Source organism: Prionailurus viverrinus, chromosome C1, assembly GCF_022837055.1.
Source record: "Prionailurus viverrinus isolate Anna chromosome C1, UM_Priviv_1.0, whole genome shotgun sequence".
NCBI lineage: Eukaryota > Metazoa > Chordata > Mammalia > Carnivora > Felidae > Prionailurus > Prionailurus viverrinus.
This window is the reverse complement of record NC_062568.1, coordinates 91,217,077-91,235,323: the sequence shown is the minus strand read 5'-3', so window position 1 is coordinate 91,235,323 and position 18,247 is coordinate 91,217,077. Positions and strand designations below refer to the sequence as shown.

The window sequence follows — 18,247 nt, the reverse complement described above, 5'->3', positions numbered from 1 at the left end:
CACTTAAGAGATCAAAATATTTTTCAAGGTTCTGCTTTTAAAATCACAATTTCCAAGGCTGTTTTATAGTCCATCAAGTGACTAGCTCCTAATTTGTACCTATTTGGGGAAACTTTTGTTGTTTCTTGTTGAAAATTAACTGCTTTCTCTGGGCTTGACAGGGACTTGGCTTGACCTTATATTTAGGCATTATTTCAGTCGGCAGTCTGTGCTGTAAGGTACATACTGCTTTTTCTAAACTCCTAAAGGCTGTCTTTTATTTTTCTCAGTTCCCGACAAGGTGTATTGTACCTCAATAAATGAATGCAAGCCATTTTCCCATCCCATTTCCAAGAGAAAATAAAGCCCCGAAGTTGACGACTTATACCTGGAGTTACTCATACTTGGATAGCTGTCATTACCTGCATGACACCCTCTTCCACAGCTTCATCTGGCTTATGTAAAAACATCATCAGTGGTGAAACGTCTTTATCTGAGTTGTGTTTCTTCCTCCCCTTCCCTGGAGACGATAGCTGAAAGTAGAAATAGCAGTGATGACCAGATTCCTCACCCCCGGTCTCAGGCAAGTTTGTCCCAGACATCCCATCATTGGAAAATTTCAGTAACATCCAACTATCCGCTGAACAACCTCACCGTTCATGTCACCATCAGAGAACATTTTCTGTTCCCTACACAAAATCCATTTGTATTAGTTTATTTTTAATTAATTAGTGAATTAATGTTTTGAGAGCCTGCAACATTTCGGCTGTCATTCACAATCTGAAGATACCAATTTGGCTTCTGGGTGCTCACATTGTGCACTTGCAGTCAGGGCTGGGGAGTATTCAGCATTTCTCCATACATGTAGAAGTTTGGGGCAGAAAAGACAGGGAGCTGTCATGGAGTTAAGTGAAGAGCAGGCTGGGATTCTGGAGGCATTAGTTGAGAGCCTTCCCATTTCACCTCCACCCCTCTCCTTTCTTTACACCATCTGGTCTGTCTCATGCTGTTCACCTCCTCTTGGCTTTTATGCATCTTCCAGGGTGTCACGTTTTCTCTGACATGCACATTGCGTGTGTGTTCCTGGGTCTGGAAGCCCCTAGCCCTTACCCCCAACACATATACCCTTGCTTATCCTTCAGGGAAGCGTCCTGTCCTCCAGAAAACCTTCTCTCCCTGAGCCAGGCACTGCTGCTCTATGATTCTTGCACCTGTGTTCCAGCCCCGATTCCTACCTTGTGAGCCCCATAAGCGTACTCACTGCTCAGTCCTCCATACCTGAAGTGGTAAACATCACTGGTGATAAATGATTGTTGAATGAAGAATAAAAAGACTCCATTTTCCCCAACTACAGAATGGCACTAATGAAAACATAAGTTAGATCATGACACCAAGATGCTCACAAAGACGTGGCATCTTACTGTAGGGAAAGACCAGTCATCCCAGTGGCCTCAGGGCACCAGTACCTGTCTGGCCTTGTCTCTTACTCCATGTCTTCTTCCTCACTGCTCCGTAGCCCCCTACCCTGTGCCTTAGGGGCACGCTTCTACCCCTGGACCCTTGGATTAGCTTTTCCATCTTCCGAACATTCTTCCCTTAGACTTCGATGTCTCTTTCTTGAGGTTTTTAACTCAAATGTCACTGCAGTAAGACCAACCCTGAGTCCCCCTCTTTTAAATACAACTTCTTTTTCGCCCCATTTCCTGTGCCCCTTCCCTGCTTTATTTTCCATGTATTACCAGGCAGCATTTATGCTTCACTTTTTTTTCTTTTTCCCCCTGCCCTGGAATCTGAGACATATAATAGAGCTTTTGTCTGTTTGGTTCATTTTTTTTTTAATTTTTTTTCAACGTTTTTATTTATTTTTGGGACAGAGAGAGACAGAGCATGAACTGGGGAGGGGCAGAGAGAGAGGGAGACACAGAATCGGAAGCAGGCTCCAGGCTCTGAGCCATCAGCCCAGAGCCTGACGCGGGGCTCGAACTCACGGACCGCGAGATCGTGACCTGGCTGAAGTCGGACGCTTAACCGACTGCGCCACCCAGGCGCCCCATGTCTGTTTGGTTCATTGATGAAACTCCCAACACCTTGAAGAATTCCTGGCTTCTGGTAGGCATTTATAAAATAGTAATTGAGTTAAATTAAATTGAACAATATTGCCTGTTCTGTTTTAGTCCATGCAACAAGGTAAGGAAGAGTGAGATGTGTTATACAAACTTAAAATTACAGAAGCTTCTCTGTTGAAACTGCATTGTACACCTGAAACTAATGTAACATTGCATGCCAGTGATACCTCCCCCTCCAAAATAGGTTAAAAAAAAAAAAACAACTTACAAAAGTTTCTTAGGGCCAGTGGCTTCGAGTTGCTCTCTTTTCTTCCCATGGAATTTGTTCATGTTGTTGGGATTTCCAGAGTTCATTTCATACTCTTCTTGTCGTTGACATTCTAACTCTGAATTTCTCCCAGAATTTGGGGCTCACGGTCACGTTTATTTGCATGATCCGGTTGAAATAGTTGCTTGTAGACCAAAAAATTCTGCCTGACAAAACAGGACTTAAAGAAATGAGCCACTTTCCCTTCTTGTAAATGATAAACCTGTTGGCTTCAGCTGAGATCAGTTGCTTCCATATACAATTTTATTTTTAGGGCCTGACAAGCCAAGGAGTTGTTTGTGATTCAAACTGCCTTTTGGCCTTTGACTTCGATCAGGAGGACTCTTGCCTTTTATTTCTGTGCAGACCGGTGAGTGATAGCATCAGGCTTACAGTTCCTTTGTCTGAGTCTCAGCCTTCAGGAGCGATGTTCTTCTGAGGAGTCCGTTCCCTCCTAAATTGCTTTTTGACACTTGAGAAATTTGCTCTCCTGTGCCTTTGTCAACAGTTCAGGTGCCCATCATTTTGGCCCAGCTGTACATAATAGTTTCCCTAGCTTGCATCCTGACCTCTCCTCTCTCTCTCTCTCTCTCTCTCTCTCTCTCTCTTTTTCTTTCTCTCTCTGAGCTCATCATCACCACCATTTGAAAAAATTCAGTTTTGGTAAAATTTGAAGTATAACATCACTAGCTGTGTAGTTTTTTTAAAAGCAGGTAACTTCTGGGGTGATGTGACTGCATTTTTCAGTAAAGTTTTTTCTATGATGCCAGTTACATCATCAGAATCCGCACCAACATCCTGAATGGCAGTCAGTATTCTTCTTACCCTCTTTGTTAACAAAGTCTTCAAATATACAAAAAGGGTGAAAGAAGTGTACAAAAGAAACCCATAGCCTAGACTCCACAATTAACAGTTTTCTTTACTTGTTCTGTGACCTATCAATCCATATGTCTCCCTTCTCTCTATTCATCAGTCCGCATTTTTTTTTTTTTTTTGATGCGTAAAAGAAAATCCATAGGTGTTCAGCATATCATTAACTAGACTTCAATACTGGTCACCAAACCAATTGTTTTTCTTTTTTTATCTGTAACATTGCATTATTTTACTCTTTGTGTCCCCAAATGAATGTAAGCTCAGTAAAGGGAGCTTCATTTATGATGGTTTTATTCACTGGTCTATGCTCAATTCTGCCTAAGTTGTTTTCTGGCTCATAGTGAGTACTCAACAAATGTGCTGCTGATGAATGAGTTGATAGTACTTAGAAACCTGTGATGTTAAAATTTTACAACTCGGCATCACCCATTTGTTTCCCTTCTTCCCACCTTCAACTTTGTGACCTAGATTCAAAGATAGGTTAGTTTATCAATTAAAAAAATATTTATTGAACACCTGTCAGTAGGCATGAACTAGGTTCTGGAATAGAGTGATAAGCCGCCTTGGCAAATGGTTAATTCCACGAAGAACAGGCTTTAGTTGTGGAACTTTTGTGCAAAGAGCCTGGTGCTGGGAATAGTTTAGGCATGACCTCTGATGCTTGTTAATGTAGATCAACCTACAAGAGTCTGTCACACCAGTTAATTAAGCATTCCCCGTTGACTTAGTCGTGTGTGCTAAAGATATTTGCTCAATTCCTACTATGCTCTGGAAGTCGGCATAAGACATGGTTCAGCCTCAAAGAGCATGCAATCTGTCATGGGAGATATTAACATGTGAACGGGGCTGTAAGTCTTCCTGGACTAAGAGGAGGGCTACTTACCTCAGTGTCAGGAAGTTAGGGAATCCCTCAACTAGGAGGTGGAGGGAGCTGAGCCTTCAAGGGAGGAGGAGGTGAAAGATACACCAGACATGTGCCAGCACAAGACAAGATGGAGAACATGCATTGCAAACCCCGAGTAGGTCATCAGAGAGCAGAAGTATCAGAGGGTGACCTGAAATGAAGCTGGGATGACAGGTAGACTGGCCCGTGCTTCATCCGGAAGGCAGTGAAGATTTTTAGCCAGAAACTGCCACAGTTACATGATTGTTGCAAAGAATACTGTGTTATCACAGATGATGTATTGGAACAGGGAGCAGGGAAGGAGGAAAGGCAAGGCTGGTGGTACAGAGACCACTCAGAAATCCACTGCAGAAGTTAGAAGAGCGAGGGACGCCTGAGTGGCTCGGTCAGTTGAGTGTCCAACTCTTGATTTCAGCTCAGGTCATGGTCCCGGGGTTGTGGGATCGAGCCCCGCATTGGGCTCCATGCTGAGTGCAGAGCCTGCTTAAAATTCCTCTCTCCCTCTCTCCTGCTGTGCCCCCTCTGTCCTGCTTGCTTGTGTGTGCTCTCTCTCTCTCTCTCTAAAAAGAAATAAAGAGCTACAAGAGTGTGATCATCTACAATACTAGTTGATTTCGAGTTGGAAACATCTTGTAGGATCCTAACATCTTGTAGATCCTAAACATCTTGTAGGATGTATTAGTCTGGATTTCTGTCTTGTCAACTTGGTCACAAGGGTTCGTTGGCTCTTGTCCCTGGGAATTGTTGAAACCGGCTTTAGGTTGAGCTGGATTTGGGCTTGGAGGATATCTTTATTTTCTCCCTCTCTTGGCTTTGCCTTTCTCTGGATTCGCTGGCTTCATTCTCACATGGGCACACAGATAACATCTGCAGCTCTAGACTTCCACCATGTCTGCTTGGTGATTGAAGTAGCTGACTTGTCTTGGAGCAGCTGTGATACGTGGGACTTGGATCACACACCTATCTTTCAAAATGAGCCATAGTCACATAGAGTCTTCTGTATTATGTGTCTATCCTTGGAGGCATGGGGCATGGAGACAGCCAAGGGATCAGGACTGGTGGCACTCCAACCACCTAAATAAAACAGAATTGCATGACTTGGGGTAAGTGTGGTTCTATAAAGCGATCTGGCAGACCAGAACCATGGGGCATCCCAGCTGATGGAAAGAGTTCATGCCCTGAAATACTATACTAATTTAACAATCAGTGATGAGCTGTGGGTATTAACCCACAAAGATGCCTATGGTGCATTTGTAAGTGAGTAAGAGTAGGTATAGTAAGATCCAGTTTTGATTTTAGGATAAAAAAAGTCATAAGTATAGGGGAAAAATCCACCAATGGTAGTTATTTTTAGGTGGTAAGGTGATGGATGGTATCTTTTTTCTTACATCTTTTTCTATGGTTTACAGTAGAAAATTTTACACAAAGGCTATGTCTCTGTTATAATCAGGAAAACCTAAATAGTCATTTCAATGAGGCCAAAACAAAACAAAACAAAAAAAAAACTTCCCTATTACAGAAGTCCTGACAAGAATCAAGGTCAGAACTAAGAGTGGTGCAGAGGAAGAAGAGGGTTGAGATTTTCGAGCAGGTGAACATCATCAGGACTTGGTAAGGGCTGAGGGAGGAGACCAGGGTGGGTCTGTAGTTTCTGCCCTTGGCGACCTGCTGGTGTGGGAGTCCCCAACGCGGAAGCACCAGCTGTGGTTAAAGGCCAGCACAGCAACTTTTAAAACGAATATTTGCACATTTTAGTGCAAGTGCTTAGGACTTAGTGGTGGAAAGACAGACTTCAGAGATGTAGGCACTGAAAGAAGGGTCGATTTGACTGAATGCAATTTTTTTAAGCTTATTTATTTGCGAGAGAGTGTGCTCACGCACACACATAAGTGGGCTAAGGGCAGAGAGAGAGAGAATCCCAAACAGATTCCCCAAACAGATTCAGCACCAAGCCCAATGTGGGGCTCAGACTAACAAACCAGGAGATCATGACTTGAGCTGAAATCAAGAGTTGGGTGCTTTAACCGACTGAGCCCCTGACCAAATAAAATTCTTGAATTAAATTTGAAATGAGGATGTTATTTATTACTGCTTGGTAGGAATAAATGCCTCATTTATTAAGTAGTTGGCAAACTGTGAGGGCAGAGACTCCTTGTTGTTGTCGTCTCTCAACACCTTGCATTTAACCGGTTTTTTACAGAGTGCTCTAAAATGGTTGTTGTTGAATGAATTATCAAGCTAACCTCCCCATAGTTCTTAGAAAAAATCATCGCTGTGATCTGCTTAGGAAGCCCATCAGGCTGATTTATAATCATTTGTAAATAGGTGCTTCCAAAGTACTTAAAATAATGCTTTTCTTAAAAAAAGAAAATACTTGTTCTGAGTTATTTTAAGGCCACTGTTAATGTTTAGCAAATCCCCTTCTGTTTGTCACATGTAAAAAATCAGCTTGGTCCCACAAATATGTAGCATAAGTCACTCAAGAAACTGGGGTAATCTTAGACACATTTTTTCCCCTTGGGTCTTTTCGTGTGTACTTTGGTCTACCTTGTAGCATTATTTTCCTCAGAAGCGTGTTTACCACTGTAGACAGAGCCCAGAAAATAAAATATTTGGACCACGAGGCTGTATGTTAAAATGTTTTAAGGAGCTTGAGTTCTGAGACCAGCTGTTGTGGCTCTGAATCCCAATGTGTGATTTCCTCCCGTGCAGACTTGGGTAGTTGAAGTATCTCCCCCCATTTTCTCATGTGTACAAACAAGTTAAAAGATTGTCATGAAGATGAAATGAAACAGTCACTGTAAAGCACTTAGCACAGGACACCACACATAGACAGTACTCAAATCTTAGCCATTTAAAACAAAGTCACATTTGTTCACCACCTGGGATGAGTAATTTCCAAAAATGCAGGATTTCCTGTATCCCACTTATGACGAAAAGTTTTTTTAACATTTATTTATTTGTGTGTGTGAGAGAGAGAGGGTGTGAGAGAGATAGAGTGTGAGGAGGGGAGGGGTGGAGAGAGAGGGAGACACAGAATCTGAAGCAGGCTCCAGGCTCTGAGATGATAGCACAGAGCCCAATGCGGGGCTCGAACCCACGAACCAGATCATGACCTGAGCTGAAGTCGGATGCTCAACCAACTGAGCCACCCCGGTGCCCCTATGATGAAATTTTTAAAATTTACCTTGACATGTAAATACTTTCTCTTTGAAACCCTCCCACCACAGCTAAATTCTCTATTCCCATCTTCAGGCAGAGCAAAAGACAAAGCTTGGGATGAAGTTGGATCTCCACAGAAAGGTCATTTTGGAGAGCTTCAGTCTCTCTTGATGACTTTTGACTTATTATTAACTGATTTTAGGAATATGTGTGTTGAGACCATGGCCCTCAGGGACGATGTCACCAGGCAGGTACCCAGCTGCTGGCCAGCTCCTTGGAAGGGAGCCACATCAGGGCCTGTGGCTACTTCTGAATCACCGGCTGGGCAGGTTGCAGCTGCATGACCCCGCCTGGCCCCCTTGCCCGGCGTCCTGTGGCAGGTTCGGCGTTCCCTGGGAAGATTCATGGGAGGTCTGACCAGCGCCAGTGAAATGTGGCCGTGCCATTGATAGGTGCAGCCTTGAGTCTTCTCCACGGTCCTTACCAGCGCTTACAGGCTGCCCATCCCCAGCTAACACCTCCAGACCAGAGAGAGGAGTCAAAATAAAGTGTTGGCGTGAAAACTCAGAGAAGAGCATGTCTCTGTAATTGTTCATACAATGTCAAAATTGATTTAGTACCAAATGACAGTCGTAAAGCAGTCGTAAAGAGCCCACCGTTTCTCACAAGTTTTTTAAATAGGTTGTTGGCTCTCTCACCCTCACTGTTTAAGCCAGAAGCTATGGGAATTTTTGACGCAAAAATACATACATGTATGAGTTATTCTTTTCTTTTTTGGGCTTTGATGATTTTATTTTTGACTCTACGTTAGTATGTTATATTTTTTCACCTTTTAAGTTGTTTCAGATGATAGATTCAAAATTCACCCTTTTAATGAAGTGCCCATATAGGGACTGGATAACTGAATTTCAGAGAAGATTACGTAAAGCATGGAGGTTTAGTCACCGTATACATTTTCAGAAGGTAAAAAACACAGACTCAAAGTTTAGACAGTTCTTATTTCAGAATTTTGACAGCTAGAAGTTTCACAAAGAGATATTTTAAGCTGCATTACTGACCTTTTGAATGTGCTGCGCTCTCTTCCCCTCCCTCATCCTCCTTCAAAGCCCCTCACCAGCAGCTCCTCAAAGAGAAAGAAAAGGCAACCATTGCCCCTTATTGACAGTAGAATTTATTCACTCATTTACTTTCCAGCCAACTGCAGCCGTTGCCATCGCCTCTGGGCACTTGTTCAAGAACACAGAAATGAAATAACAGATTGGCCAGACCGAACACAACTCCCCAGTCACAACCCTATTATCTCCTCATTCTGTCACCCCCATTAGGCAGAAGCCTGGGAGACTAGATGGTGATAACACAGTATTTACGCAGCTCATTCATGTCCACAGTTCACGGCTTTCTGCTGGCGTTCCCTCATTCGTCTGTGTGCGGGGCAGAGGAGAGTGAGGCCTGGGGCTTTAGGTTCCTAGGTCTTTGCACAGGCCTCCCCCTGCCCATTGTAAAGGGTTTCTGTGCAGGTCCCCTGCCTGAGAAAGAGCTCCTGCAGCCTGGGGAAACCGGAGTAAGAGAAGGGGGCCAACCTGCTCCGTGTGCTTACCACCTCCCTGGGGAAGGAGTGTGATCAAAGCCATACATACCCCGCATTGTGTGGATTTGTCTGAATATTAAGTGTCTCTCCATTTAGGGTATTTATAGCCGCTCTATTCAGGTCAGAATCAAGCAGAGCAGTTGCTTTATTTAATGTTATGGGGCCTCTGCAGGGTCATTTACTGAAAAACACATTTCTCTGGGCAGAATGTGTAGCAGAGGAGGGTCTCTGTTTCGACTACAGAGAATTGTTTTCTGATTTTTGCCTTCCAGTGAAATTCCTCTTAAAATGATAGGCACAAGAGACCAGTGTTGGAGGGAGGTGTGGGGTTGCTTCCCCACTGGATCGAGTGTTGAACTAGAGAAGTTTGAGAACTCATGTGAAAAATGATCCAGAGGAAGATGCCTTGCTCTTCCAAGATAGTCTGTCTTGTAGACGAGACACTGCTCCTTGTGGTGGTTGGCTTCTCAGGGTGGCTTACATCCCAGTGAGTTTCACCTTTCTTTCTGTCTTCATTCCCTCCATCTGTTCAGTGTAGTTCCATAAGGACATCTCCCGTTAGTGAGTAATTCTTAGTGGAGGCGTTGATTGGTTTGGCCCCCAGCTCCCTTTTTACCCAGCTGGCATGAGATCACATGGCATGGGGCTGCCAACAGCGGCCTCACCCCTATGAGAACCCTTGATTCAACCCTGCTCTGGCCATTTGTTGGTAAAGCCAGGAAGGCAACGTTTCTGTCGGGAGATAGCGGGCCTTGTGCTAAGGAAATAGGAAGGAGGAGAGCACACAGCAGAATGCTCTTCAGACAGATGTATTTTATAGGCGGGGGTGGCGGGAGAAAAAGGCAGGATTTGGTTCAGGTTAATCCATCCTGGAGAAAATTCTTATGTGAAGGTTCTGCTAGGAATATGTGGGAGTAGGTAATCCCCTGCCCCCCCCTTCCCAGGTTAAGAAATAGAACAGGGTAAAATGAAAACATCTAATTATGTGCAAGGTGGTTTATCTCAAATTTGTGATCGTTGCTTCTTCTTGCTGATTAAATCCTAACTGCCCTGTCCTTTCCTTTCCACATCAGCTCATACCCCAGACAACAGCTTTCTGGGATTTGTGGTTGAGCAGCATCTAAACTCCAGCGATATCCACCACATTAACGAAATCAAAAGGCAGAACCAGTCCCTTGTGTATGGCAAAGTGGATAGCTTCTGGAAGGTGAGTCAGTCTGTGTGTGTGTGTCTCTCTCTCTGCCTCTGAAAAGAAGCTTGTTGGGTAATTTAATTTAACTTTGATCCAGGGAGTAATCAAGCCAAGTGCCCAGGGCTTAATGGGATCTGCTTAGAAGTGAACAAGACTATGCAAGGATTTGGCGGTTCAGCATGTGGGTATCTAATAAAGGCTGTATCTGCTCGTTTGCACAGTGGCTGCACAGAAAACCCCTCCACTCTTTGTTGGAAGTGACATGTTACAGCTTCTTTCACATCCTGTACTTGCTTCTGAAAGCGAGGGCCCTTCAAGGGCTGGATATCTTTCTGGAGCAAGGCATTGCACGGAGAGCTCCCGTACCAGGTGACTCTGCCTGTGCCTTTTGGGACATGGTGTGTGAAGCTAGAGCAGTGCTCTCTGCCTGGGGGAGCACAGTGGTCTTCTTATGCCTTCTTAGCTGTGGGCAGCACCAACTACCCGGGAAGGGAAAACGCCTGCCAGGGCTGACTACGGGCACTTTCCTCTGAGGGATCTCGGGCGAGGCCACATCCTTGGCTATAGCCTGAGCCAGGTTTTCCAAAATCACTGGACTTGGGGACCTCCTGGATGATTTCCAGAGTCCATCTGGGAGAGGTATAATAGGAGAGGAGCTGGACGAGAGTGTGATCTGTTGACATGACTTCCAAACCTTTTTATATGCAAAGTCTGCCTGTGTATGCCACTGCCATAATTTTGATTGAGGACATGTTTGTATAGGACACAACAGTCTCCAGAACTTCAAAACATGACTCTTCCTAAACATAAAAGCTATCACTTTCCAGAATGATCAGGGACTGTGGTCTCTTGTTGTGTCTCTTGTATTGAGGAAGTTGGAAATCTGACCACTGAGTGAGCACAAGTGGTGTATGGGGTAAAGAACTCCCTGCTGTTGATTTTCTGACCCCGTGTTCAGAAAAGGAAAAGCCTTGCTGTCCTCTCTTCAGTTCTGTGATGCTAATGATACCAAAGGGACAGTTAAATCAGCCTCTTTCCAGGGAAACTGATTTAATTCCAGGTAACTGTCTTTGCTATAAACAACTAGAATTCTCCCTTAGTTTAGTACTGTGATCCTCATCGGGGGACACTTTCACCCCCAAGGGACACTTGGCAGTGTCTGGAGACCATTTTGGTTGCCATGACTGAGGGAGGTGCCATTGACTTCTAGGAGGTAGAGGTCAGGGATGCTGCTGACAGGGCATAGGACAGCCCCACAACAGAATTACCCGGCACAAAGTATCAGCAGTGCTGAGGCTAAGAAACCTGAGCTGGTAAATAAGATTTATTTCTTACATCCATTATTTCTCATTTTCTCCTCTTGAGTAAAATAAAATCATGCAAGACTAAATGGTTATTTAAGACGTTCCCATGCACTTAGACATCTTTGCTTCCTTTGCATCAAAACCTGCCCTGTGTCAGCAGTTTTCAGCTGACTTTCAGCCAAAGAGGTTAAAAAGGACACTTTGGGTGTTGTCATTCTCAGCTCAGTTGTGAAGTGAGTGAATCATGGCACTGGGTTTAGGAAGACATGGGCTCTTTAAAAAAAAGTGTCACTCCTTTCTCTCCTCCACACCTGCTCAAAGGAAATAGTTTGCATGTCTATGTGAACTTGACCTTGCAATTATATCACTTCTGTTTTGGAACCAAGTGCAGCTTCCTTTTAGGTGCCTCTGGCAGTTTTTCAGTTTCCCTAGAAAAACAAAATAATACATTGGTTCTGAAAGCTTTTTGATCACCTTTTTGGGATAAAGGAATATTTGACTCTGAAAGAATGATTTTGTTGATGCCAGTCAGAATCCCAGAAGTGTTAGCTGTGTTGGCCCAAAGGATTTGTGGCATGATTTGGAAATCCTTCTGAAACTCCACAAATGACCCAACCTTCCTCTTACTATGAGTCATCCAAGTATTAAAAATGGGTGAGTGGCAGTGTGTCTAAATTAGTCTTCGAATACCTCAAATCTGGGGTGTTAACTTCACTTTTATAGATTATTGCCCAATACTCTTTCTTTTTAATGTTTATGTATTTTGAAGGGGGGCGAGGAGGGAGGGAGGCGGGTGGGTGGGAGCGGGGAGCGGTGGAGAGAGAATCCCAAGCAGGTCTATGCTGTCAGTGCAGAACCTGTCACAGGACTTGATCTCATGAACTATGAGATTATGACCTGAGCCAAAATCAAGAATCAGATGCTCAACCATCGAAGGTCACCGAGGCACCCCTATTGCCCAGTATTCTTGGATGAGAAAAGGCCCAAAAGATGAAAAATGTGGTGAGGTTTTTACATCAATTCAGGACATCTAAAACTTTTGGACACAATACAGTGTGTGAGAATTGTTACTTTTAACAAGACATCCCCGTCCTCATAGTGGCTAGTGAGTGTGCACAGAAAACAGACGTACCTTAAGTGTGATGTTAGTGCATCCACATTTCCAGGGTTGCATTCATCACTGCCTTTAGTCCGCAGGAAGTATTATATATTGTTTTTCCTAATCCATGCCCAGTCTCTCCCCCCGCCAATCTCCTTTGTTTCTAATCTCTTTGGGAAGAGGGGTGACCTCTGTCCTGGGAGGCTGAGGATTTTAGGGGGGGCATGTGGGCAGGTACATGTTTGAAGTTGACCATCTCGGGATGTCCTCCTTCTCCCTCAGATTCTAAGACTCGCTGAAATTCTGAATATATCTGCTGTGCCTTCAATCCTGTTGTATGTCCTCCCCTCTTTTGAGGGAATCTGCCTAGCTGCTGGGGCACTTGAGTGGGGGATGCCACCACATGCCTCCTCCGCCCTTGGCTCAGTGGCTCAGTGGGTTGTCCTCTGACCCAAGGCAGCCCAGCATACTGGTGTTTGGCAGCCATGATTCTGGCTCAGAAAGCCAAGCTGGACCCAGGAGATTCTTCCCTTGGCATTGGAAAATAGAGGGGACCATGAGCCGCACGGACAGGAATCAAAAGGACATGTCCAGAGTTGTGATCAGGCTGAGGCAGAAGCTTCCCAAGAGTGCAGTAATGAGGAAGTGGGACCGATTTGGAAACAGGATGCTGTTGAGAGAATGATGGAACAGAACCCCAGGGAAGAGAGGTACCACCCTGAGAGAGGTGGGGTGCTCTGGAGGAGCCAGGAAGGAAGAACAGACAGAAACCACCCATGCAATGTGCAGAGAAAGAGAAAGTAGCTGCCAGAGTTCCTCAAAGCTTTTTTTTTTTTTTTTGTAGATCATATATCCCTTTATCATGCTCTGTTCCCTTGCAGTATCCTAAGGGGTTTCTGTTCCTTAGAGTCATATGTAGGATAGCTACTAAATATTTGTCGTCCCTGCATTGCAAATGCTTATGAAGAAACATAATTTGTTAAATATAGAGGCTAAGAAGGAGTGGGCTACCTCTTAAGCTCCCCCCAGTTCTGCCTGAAATTGATGGCAGATGGACCTGTGGTCTTATCCTGATGTTACAGTACATAGTAGAGAGGTGGGAGGGGACCTTGCTGCCAGAATGCCAAAGGCACCCACTTAGGAAGCATCACTAAGCAGCCAAGACCCTTAGCACCACATGAGACTGCTAACAGCTTAATCCCAAGTACAGATGTCTGTCTTAGCCCAGGAACCTATGGGTCTGAGTTCTTGATGTCTTCCTCTGGGGCATCCACTGATCAATCTGATCAGTGGCATCCACTAACACGTGCCTAGAAGTCTACCCAGTGTGGTGGCCAGATTCAAGGCCCCTCAACATCCTATTACCAACGTCATTAGGAAATGAAAAATTGGTTGATTTTGTAAAAATAAGACATTTAAAACATTGTGGAAAGTAATATTAATTGCTGTCTTGCTTAGCTGTATTATTTATTTCCATATTTCTTTAAAAATCCTATCCTGAGGGGCGCCTAGATGGCTTGGTCGGTTGAGCGTCCGACTTCAGCTCAGGTCATGATCTCACGGTCCGTGAGTTCGAGCCCCACGTCGGGCTCTGTGCTGACAGCTCAGAGCCTGGAGCCTGTTTCAGATTCTGTGTCTCCCTCTCTCTCTGCCCCTCCCCTGTTCATGCTCTGTCTCTCTCTGTCTCAAAAATAAATAAACGTTAAAAAAAATTAAAAACAAAAAAATCCTATCCTGAGGGGCGCGTGGGTGGCTCAGTCGGTTAAGCGTCCGACTTCAGCTCAGGTCATGATCTCACGGTCCGTGAGTTCGAGCCCCGCTTTGGGCTCTGTGCTGACAGCTCAGAGCCTGGAGCCTGCTTCAGATTCTGTGTCTCCCTCTCTCTCTCTCTACCCTCCCCCATTCATGCTCTGTCTCTCTCTGTCTCAAAAATAAATAAACATTAAAAAAAATAAAAAAATAAAAAAAAATAAAAATAGTATCCTGAGCCTAACTGAATCTTGTATTGATGATGCAGGGTCAGCATTTTACATAGTTGTGATCCCACCTTTGTGTTCTCATTACTTACCGATGTATCATTGCTGTGAAAGTAAATGTCTTAAAGGTCTTGGCTTTGAGCACCTCACGGGAATAAGCATAGCCTCTGAACAACCAGCCAGGGCAGCTTGTGAGGTAATTAACTGCTTTGAGCCTTAGGGTCCTGGTCTGTGAAATGGGTATGATAACACTACCACATAGAGCAGGGCTTCTGGGATGTACTCTTGCATATGAATCACCCAGCATCTTGTTAAAATGCCAATTCAGACTCAGAGCTTCAGGGCTGGGGCTGAGACCCCCAGGGGTGTTTCTCACAAGCACCCAGGTGCTGTTGATGAAAATGCATTTCAGATAGCATGCATGGCCTTGGGGGTGTTGGGGATTGTGTGAGGTCCCTGGCCCTGACTAGCTGGCCAACCAGTGAATAAATAATTCCTTTTTCCTCTTTCCTTTAGCTTTCCTGCTATATTTGTCAGGCTGCCAGCTGTCACGCTACTTCTCACTACTGTTAGCACCTGATTACAGTGACCTACTCACCCCCCCACCCACCCAACCCACCCAGTCTCCTTTCCCACTAGCACATTTGTGGAACCTGGCCCCTTAGAATGGGGTAAACCTGTGGTAGGCTGTGGGCCCTGAGAGGAAGTGAGAGGCGTGGTGTCATCTGCTGTTCTGCTTTGTAGCATCTGTGCCTGCTGGGCCATATTGCATAGTGGTCAAGGACACAGGCTCGAGCCGGATCGCTGGGTTCAAGTTCTGCCTCTTGCATCAGCTGCTTGATCAGGAGCAAGTTCTTAACTTCACTTGGCCTCTTTTCTCAGAGGGATGATAACAGGGTTTCTATAGCGATTAAATGACTTCATATTTGCAAAGTGCTTGGAAGAGGGCTTGGCACACAGTGAGTCCACACAGTGATATTATGAATAGCACTACTGGGCCAGATAGAAGACATAGAGGGAATTGATGGGAGTATAAGATGGAGAATAGAGCCTGTGAGGAACAGGTAAATACAAGCCTGTCCAAAGATATTCAGATTCCATTTTTTATAAATACTTTCTCATGTTTATTTATTTCTTTTGAGAGAGGGAAAGAGAGAGGGCACAAGCATGGGAGGGGCAGACAGAGAGAGAGAGAGAGAGGGAGAATCCGAAGCAGGCTCCATACTGTCAGTGCAGAGCCCAACATGTGGTGTGATCTCCTGAGCTGTGTGGTCACGACCGGAGCTGAATTCAAGAGCCAGACACTTAACTGACTGAGCCCCCACTTTCCAGTTTTCTTAAACTATGTCAGTGGTTGGCAACCTCTGGCTCTCTAGCCAAATCTGGGCCTCTTCCTATTTCTGTAAATAAAGTCTTACTGGAGCACAGCTACACCTGTTTGTTGTCTATGGCTGCTTTTGCACCCAAATGGCAGAGTGGTATAGCTGTGACAGAGACTCTATGACCAGCAAAGCCTAAAATACTTATTATCTGACACATTACAGGAAGTTTTCCAACCCTGAAACTACACCATGTCCCATGTAAACCAAGTCTCTCTTGGAGGACAATTTACCAATTACCAATTTACCAAATTCCCTGTTACTCCATGACAAAGCCTCAGTCCCTGAGCCTGGCATTTCTTAACAGGCATTTCACACAGTCTGCCGCTTATTGGATAACTGTTGCCTTGGTGGTGAAAGAGGATCTCAGCTTAGTGCAGGGTTAACATTTCTCTGAGCCCTCCATAGCCATCACTTAAGGAGGTACTCCCCGATTCCTCATGAGATGGTGAGACAGCGGCAACCCTCTTTCACCATCTTGGTTTATAGATGAGGAACTGATTCAAGGAGGAGGAGGGACTTGGCTAAGGTCCTGCAGCACATGATGTGACAAGTCCAGAACCAGGATCAGGGCTCTCTCTGTCTCTCACTTCCCCTCTTGGGCACATGCCTCCTTTGCTTGAGGAGCTATCCTGTGTCCCTCTTCTGGAAGGTGGTTCCATGTTGAGAGCAGGATTCAGAAGCCAGGAAGCAAGGTCCGCATGAGTGGCTAACATGCACAGCAGGCGTCCTGGGCAGAGGCTGTGGTGTAACAGGTAAAACACTGCTCCTGGTTGCTCACTACACAAACGGGGAGGCCTGCGACGGCCCTGCAGCCAGTTTTGCAAAGAGTAAGTGATAGACCTTTGTGAGCAATTCAAATTATTACTAGCTCTGGACCCCCAGGGCCTGGCTTACCTGAGCCCTAGCCTGCTCAGCAGCAGCCAAATTCATCTAGTCCCCACTGAATTTGAAAAGCTTCTTTTTATCTAAACATCAATGACCATGTAGTTCTAAAGCATGGTCTAAGACAACACGTAGGCCCATAGCCAGAGGCCTAAGAAATTGGGCACTAGGCCATCTAGAAATGTGATGCAAGCTTTGCCTTCTCTGTCCCTAACTTCCTAGCTTTCTAACTTTGTTTTCTGTGCAGCAGCAGCTGCCAGAGTGATTATTTTATATATATATATTTTTTAATGTATATTTTTGAGAGACAGAGAGCAAGTGGGGGAGGGGCAGAGAGAGAGGAAGACACAGAATCCAAAGCAGGCTCCAGGCTTTGAGCTGTAAGCGCAGAGCCTGACCCGGGGCTCGAACTCATGACCGTGAGATCATAACCTGAGACAAAGTCAGATGCTTAACCGACTGAGCCACCCAGGCGTTCCAAGAGTGATTGTTTTAAAAATATAAATGGCATTGTATTACTCCTCTTCTCAAAACCCTCCAGTGGCTTCATTTTAAACTTAGAGCACCTTACATTTATGGTGAAATGCCGTCTCCGTCAAATGGTTTAGTGAGGTTCTCTGCAAGCAAGCCATGTCTGCTCTGCACCCACCATCTCCCTCAGCTCCCCTAGGCTCTGGCTACATGGAGTCCCACACACTGCTCCCTTCCCCCCGAGGGGCACAGCTGCTGGCTGGAAGGGCTGGCTGCTGCCTGCTCTGGCTTGCCCCAGCCCTAGCCTCCAGGGGCCACCCTGTCACATGCACCCTCAACCAGATGTCATCCCCCCCACCTCTATCACAGCATCCTCTTCCTTCCTTTTAAACAATTTTAATCATTTTGTGATCATGTATTTCTTTTTCTGTCAGCCTCTTCTGGTTAGACTCTAAACTCCTTGAGGGCAGAGCTTACTGATGGTGCTTTACCCAGCACAGTGCCTGGCACATAGTAGGTGCTTACTAACTACTGGATGAATGAATCCATCTCCTCTCAATTTCATCTAATTTATCTGATTTATCTGGGAATCTTCACATACGACTTGGAATGTGTTTCGCTCTGGGCATTGCCCTATGCTCTCTGGTCCCAGGGACACAGGAAGAAGGGATTTGAGGAAACGGAGTGGAGCTACATGGGTGCCGACTCTGCAGCCCCCACAGATGTGTCAGGAGGTTTTCAAAAACCCTGGTGACGTGAGCAGTGAAATGGCCTGGAAGGAGGACATTGCGCGGGGAGGCTGGGGGCCCGACTCGGGGCCAGCTCGGCCGGCATCTCTGTGATTTGGGGGCAGGCACCCCCAAACGTATGCATGGAAGTCTTAGGGAAGAGGAATGAATTACTGATCCACACAACATGTGTGTACCTCAAATTAGTGCTGAGGGCAAGAACTAAACATCAGAAGAATCTACAAGGTTGATTCTGCCTATATAAAACTCTGGAAAATGCAGATTGACCTATAGCGACAGAAAGCAGATGGGTAGTTGCCTGGGGAGGGGTGAG

The 18,247-nt window shown here is 45.3% G+C and overlaps 1 protein-coding gene across 7 annotated transcripts in view; it reads left to right on the top strand.

The window, feature by feature from the left end:
- The window catches only part of MGAT5 (alpha-1,6-mannosylglycoprotein 6-beta-N-acetylglucosaminyltransferase), a 334,676-nt gene that overhangs the window by 235,251 nt on the left and 81,178 nt on the right, over positions 1-18,247 (top strand). For all 7 annotated transcript variants that reach the window (XM_047869764.1, XM_047869769.1, XM_047869763.1 and 4 more), the window contains one exon: positions 9,953-10,086. In XM_047869764.1, the coding sequence (XP_047725720.1) occupies positions 9,953-10,086 (134 nt within the window). The remainder of the gene's footprint in view (positions 1-9,952; positions 10,087-18,247) is intronic.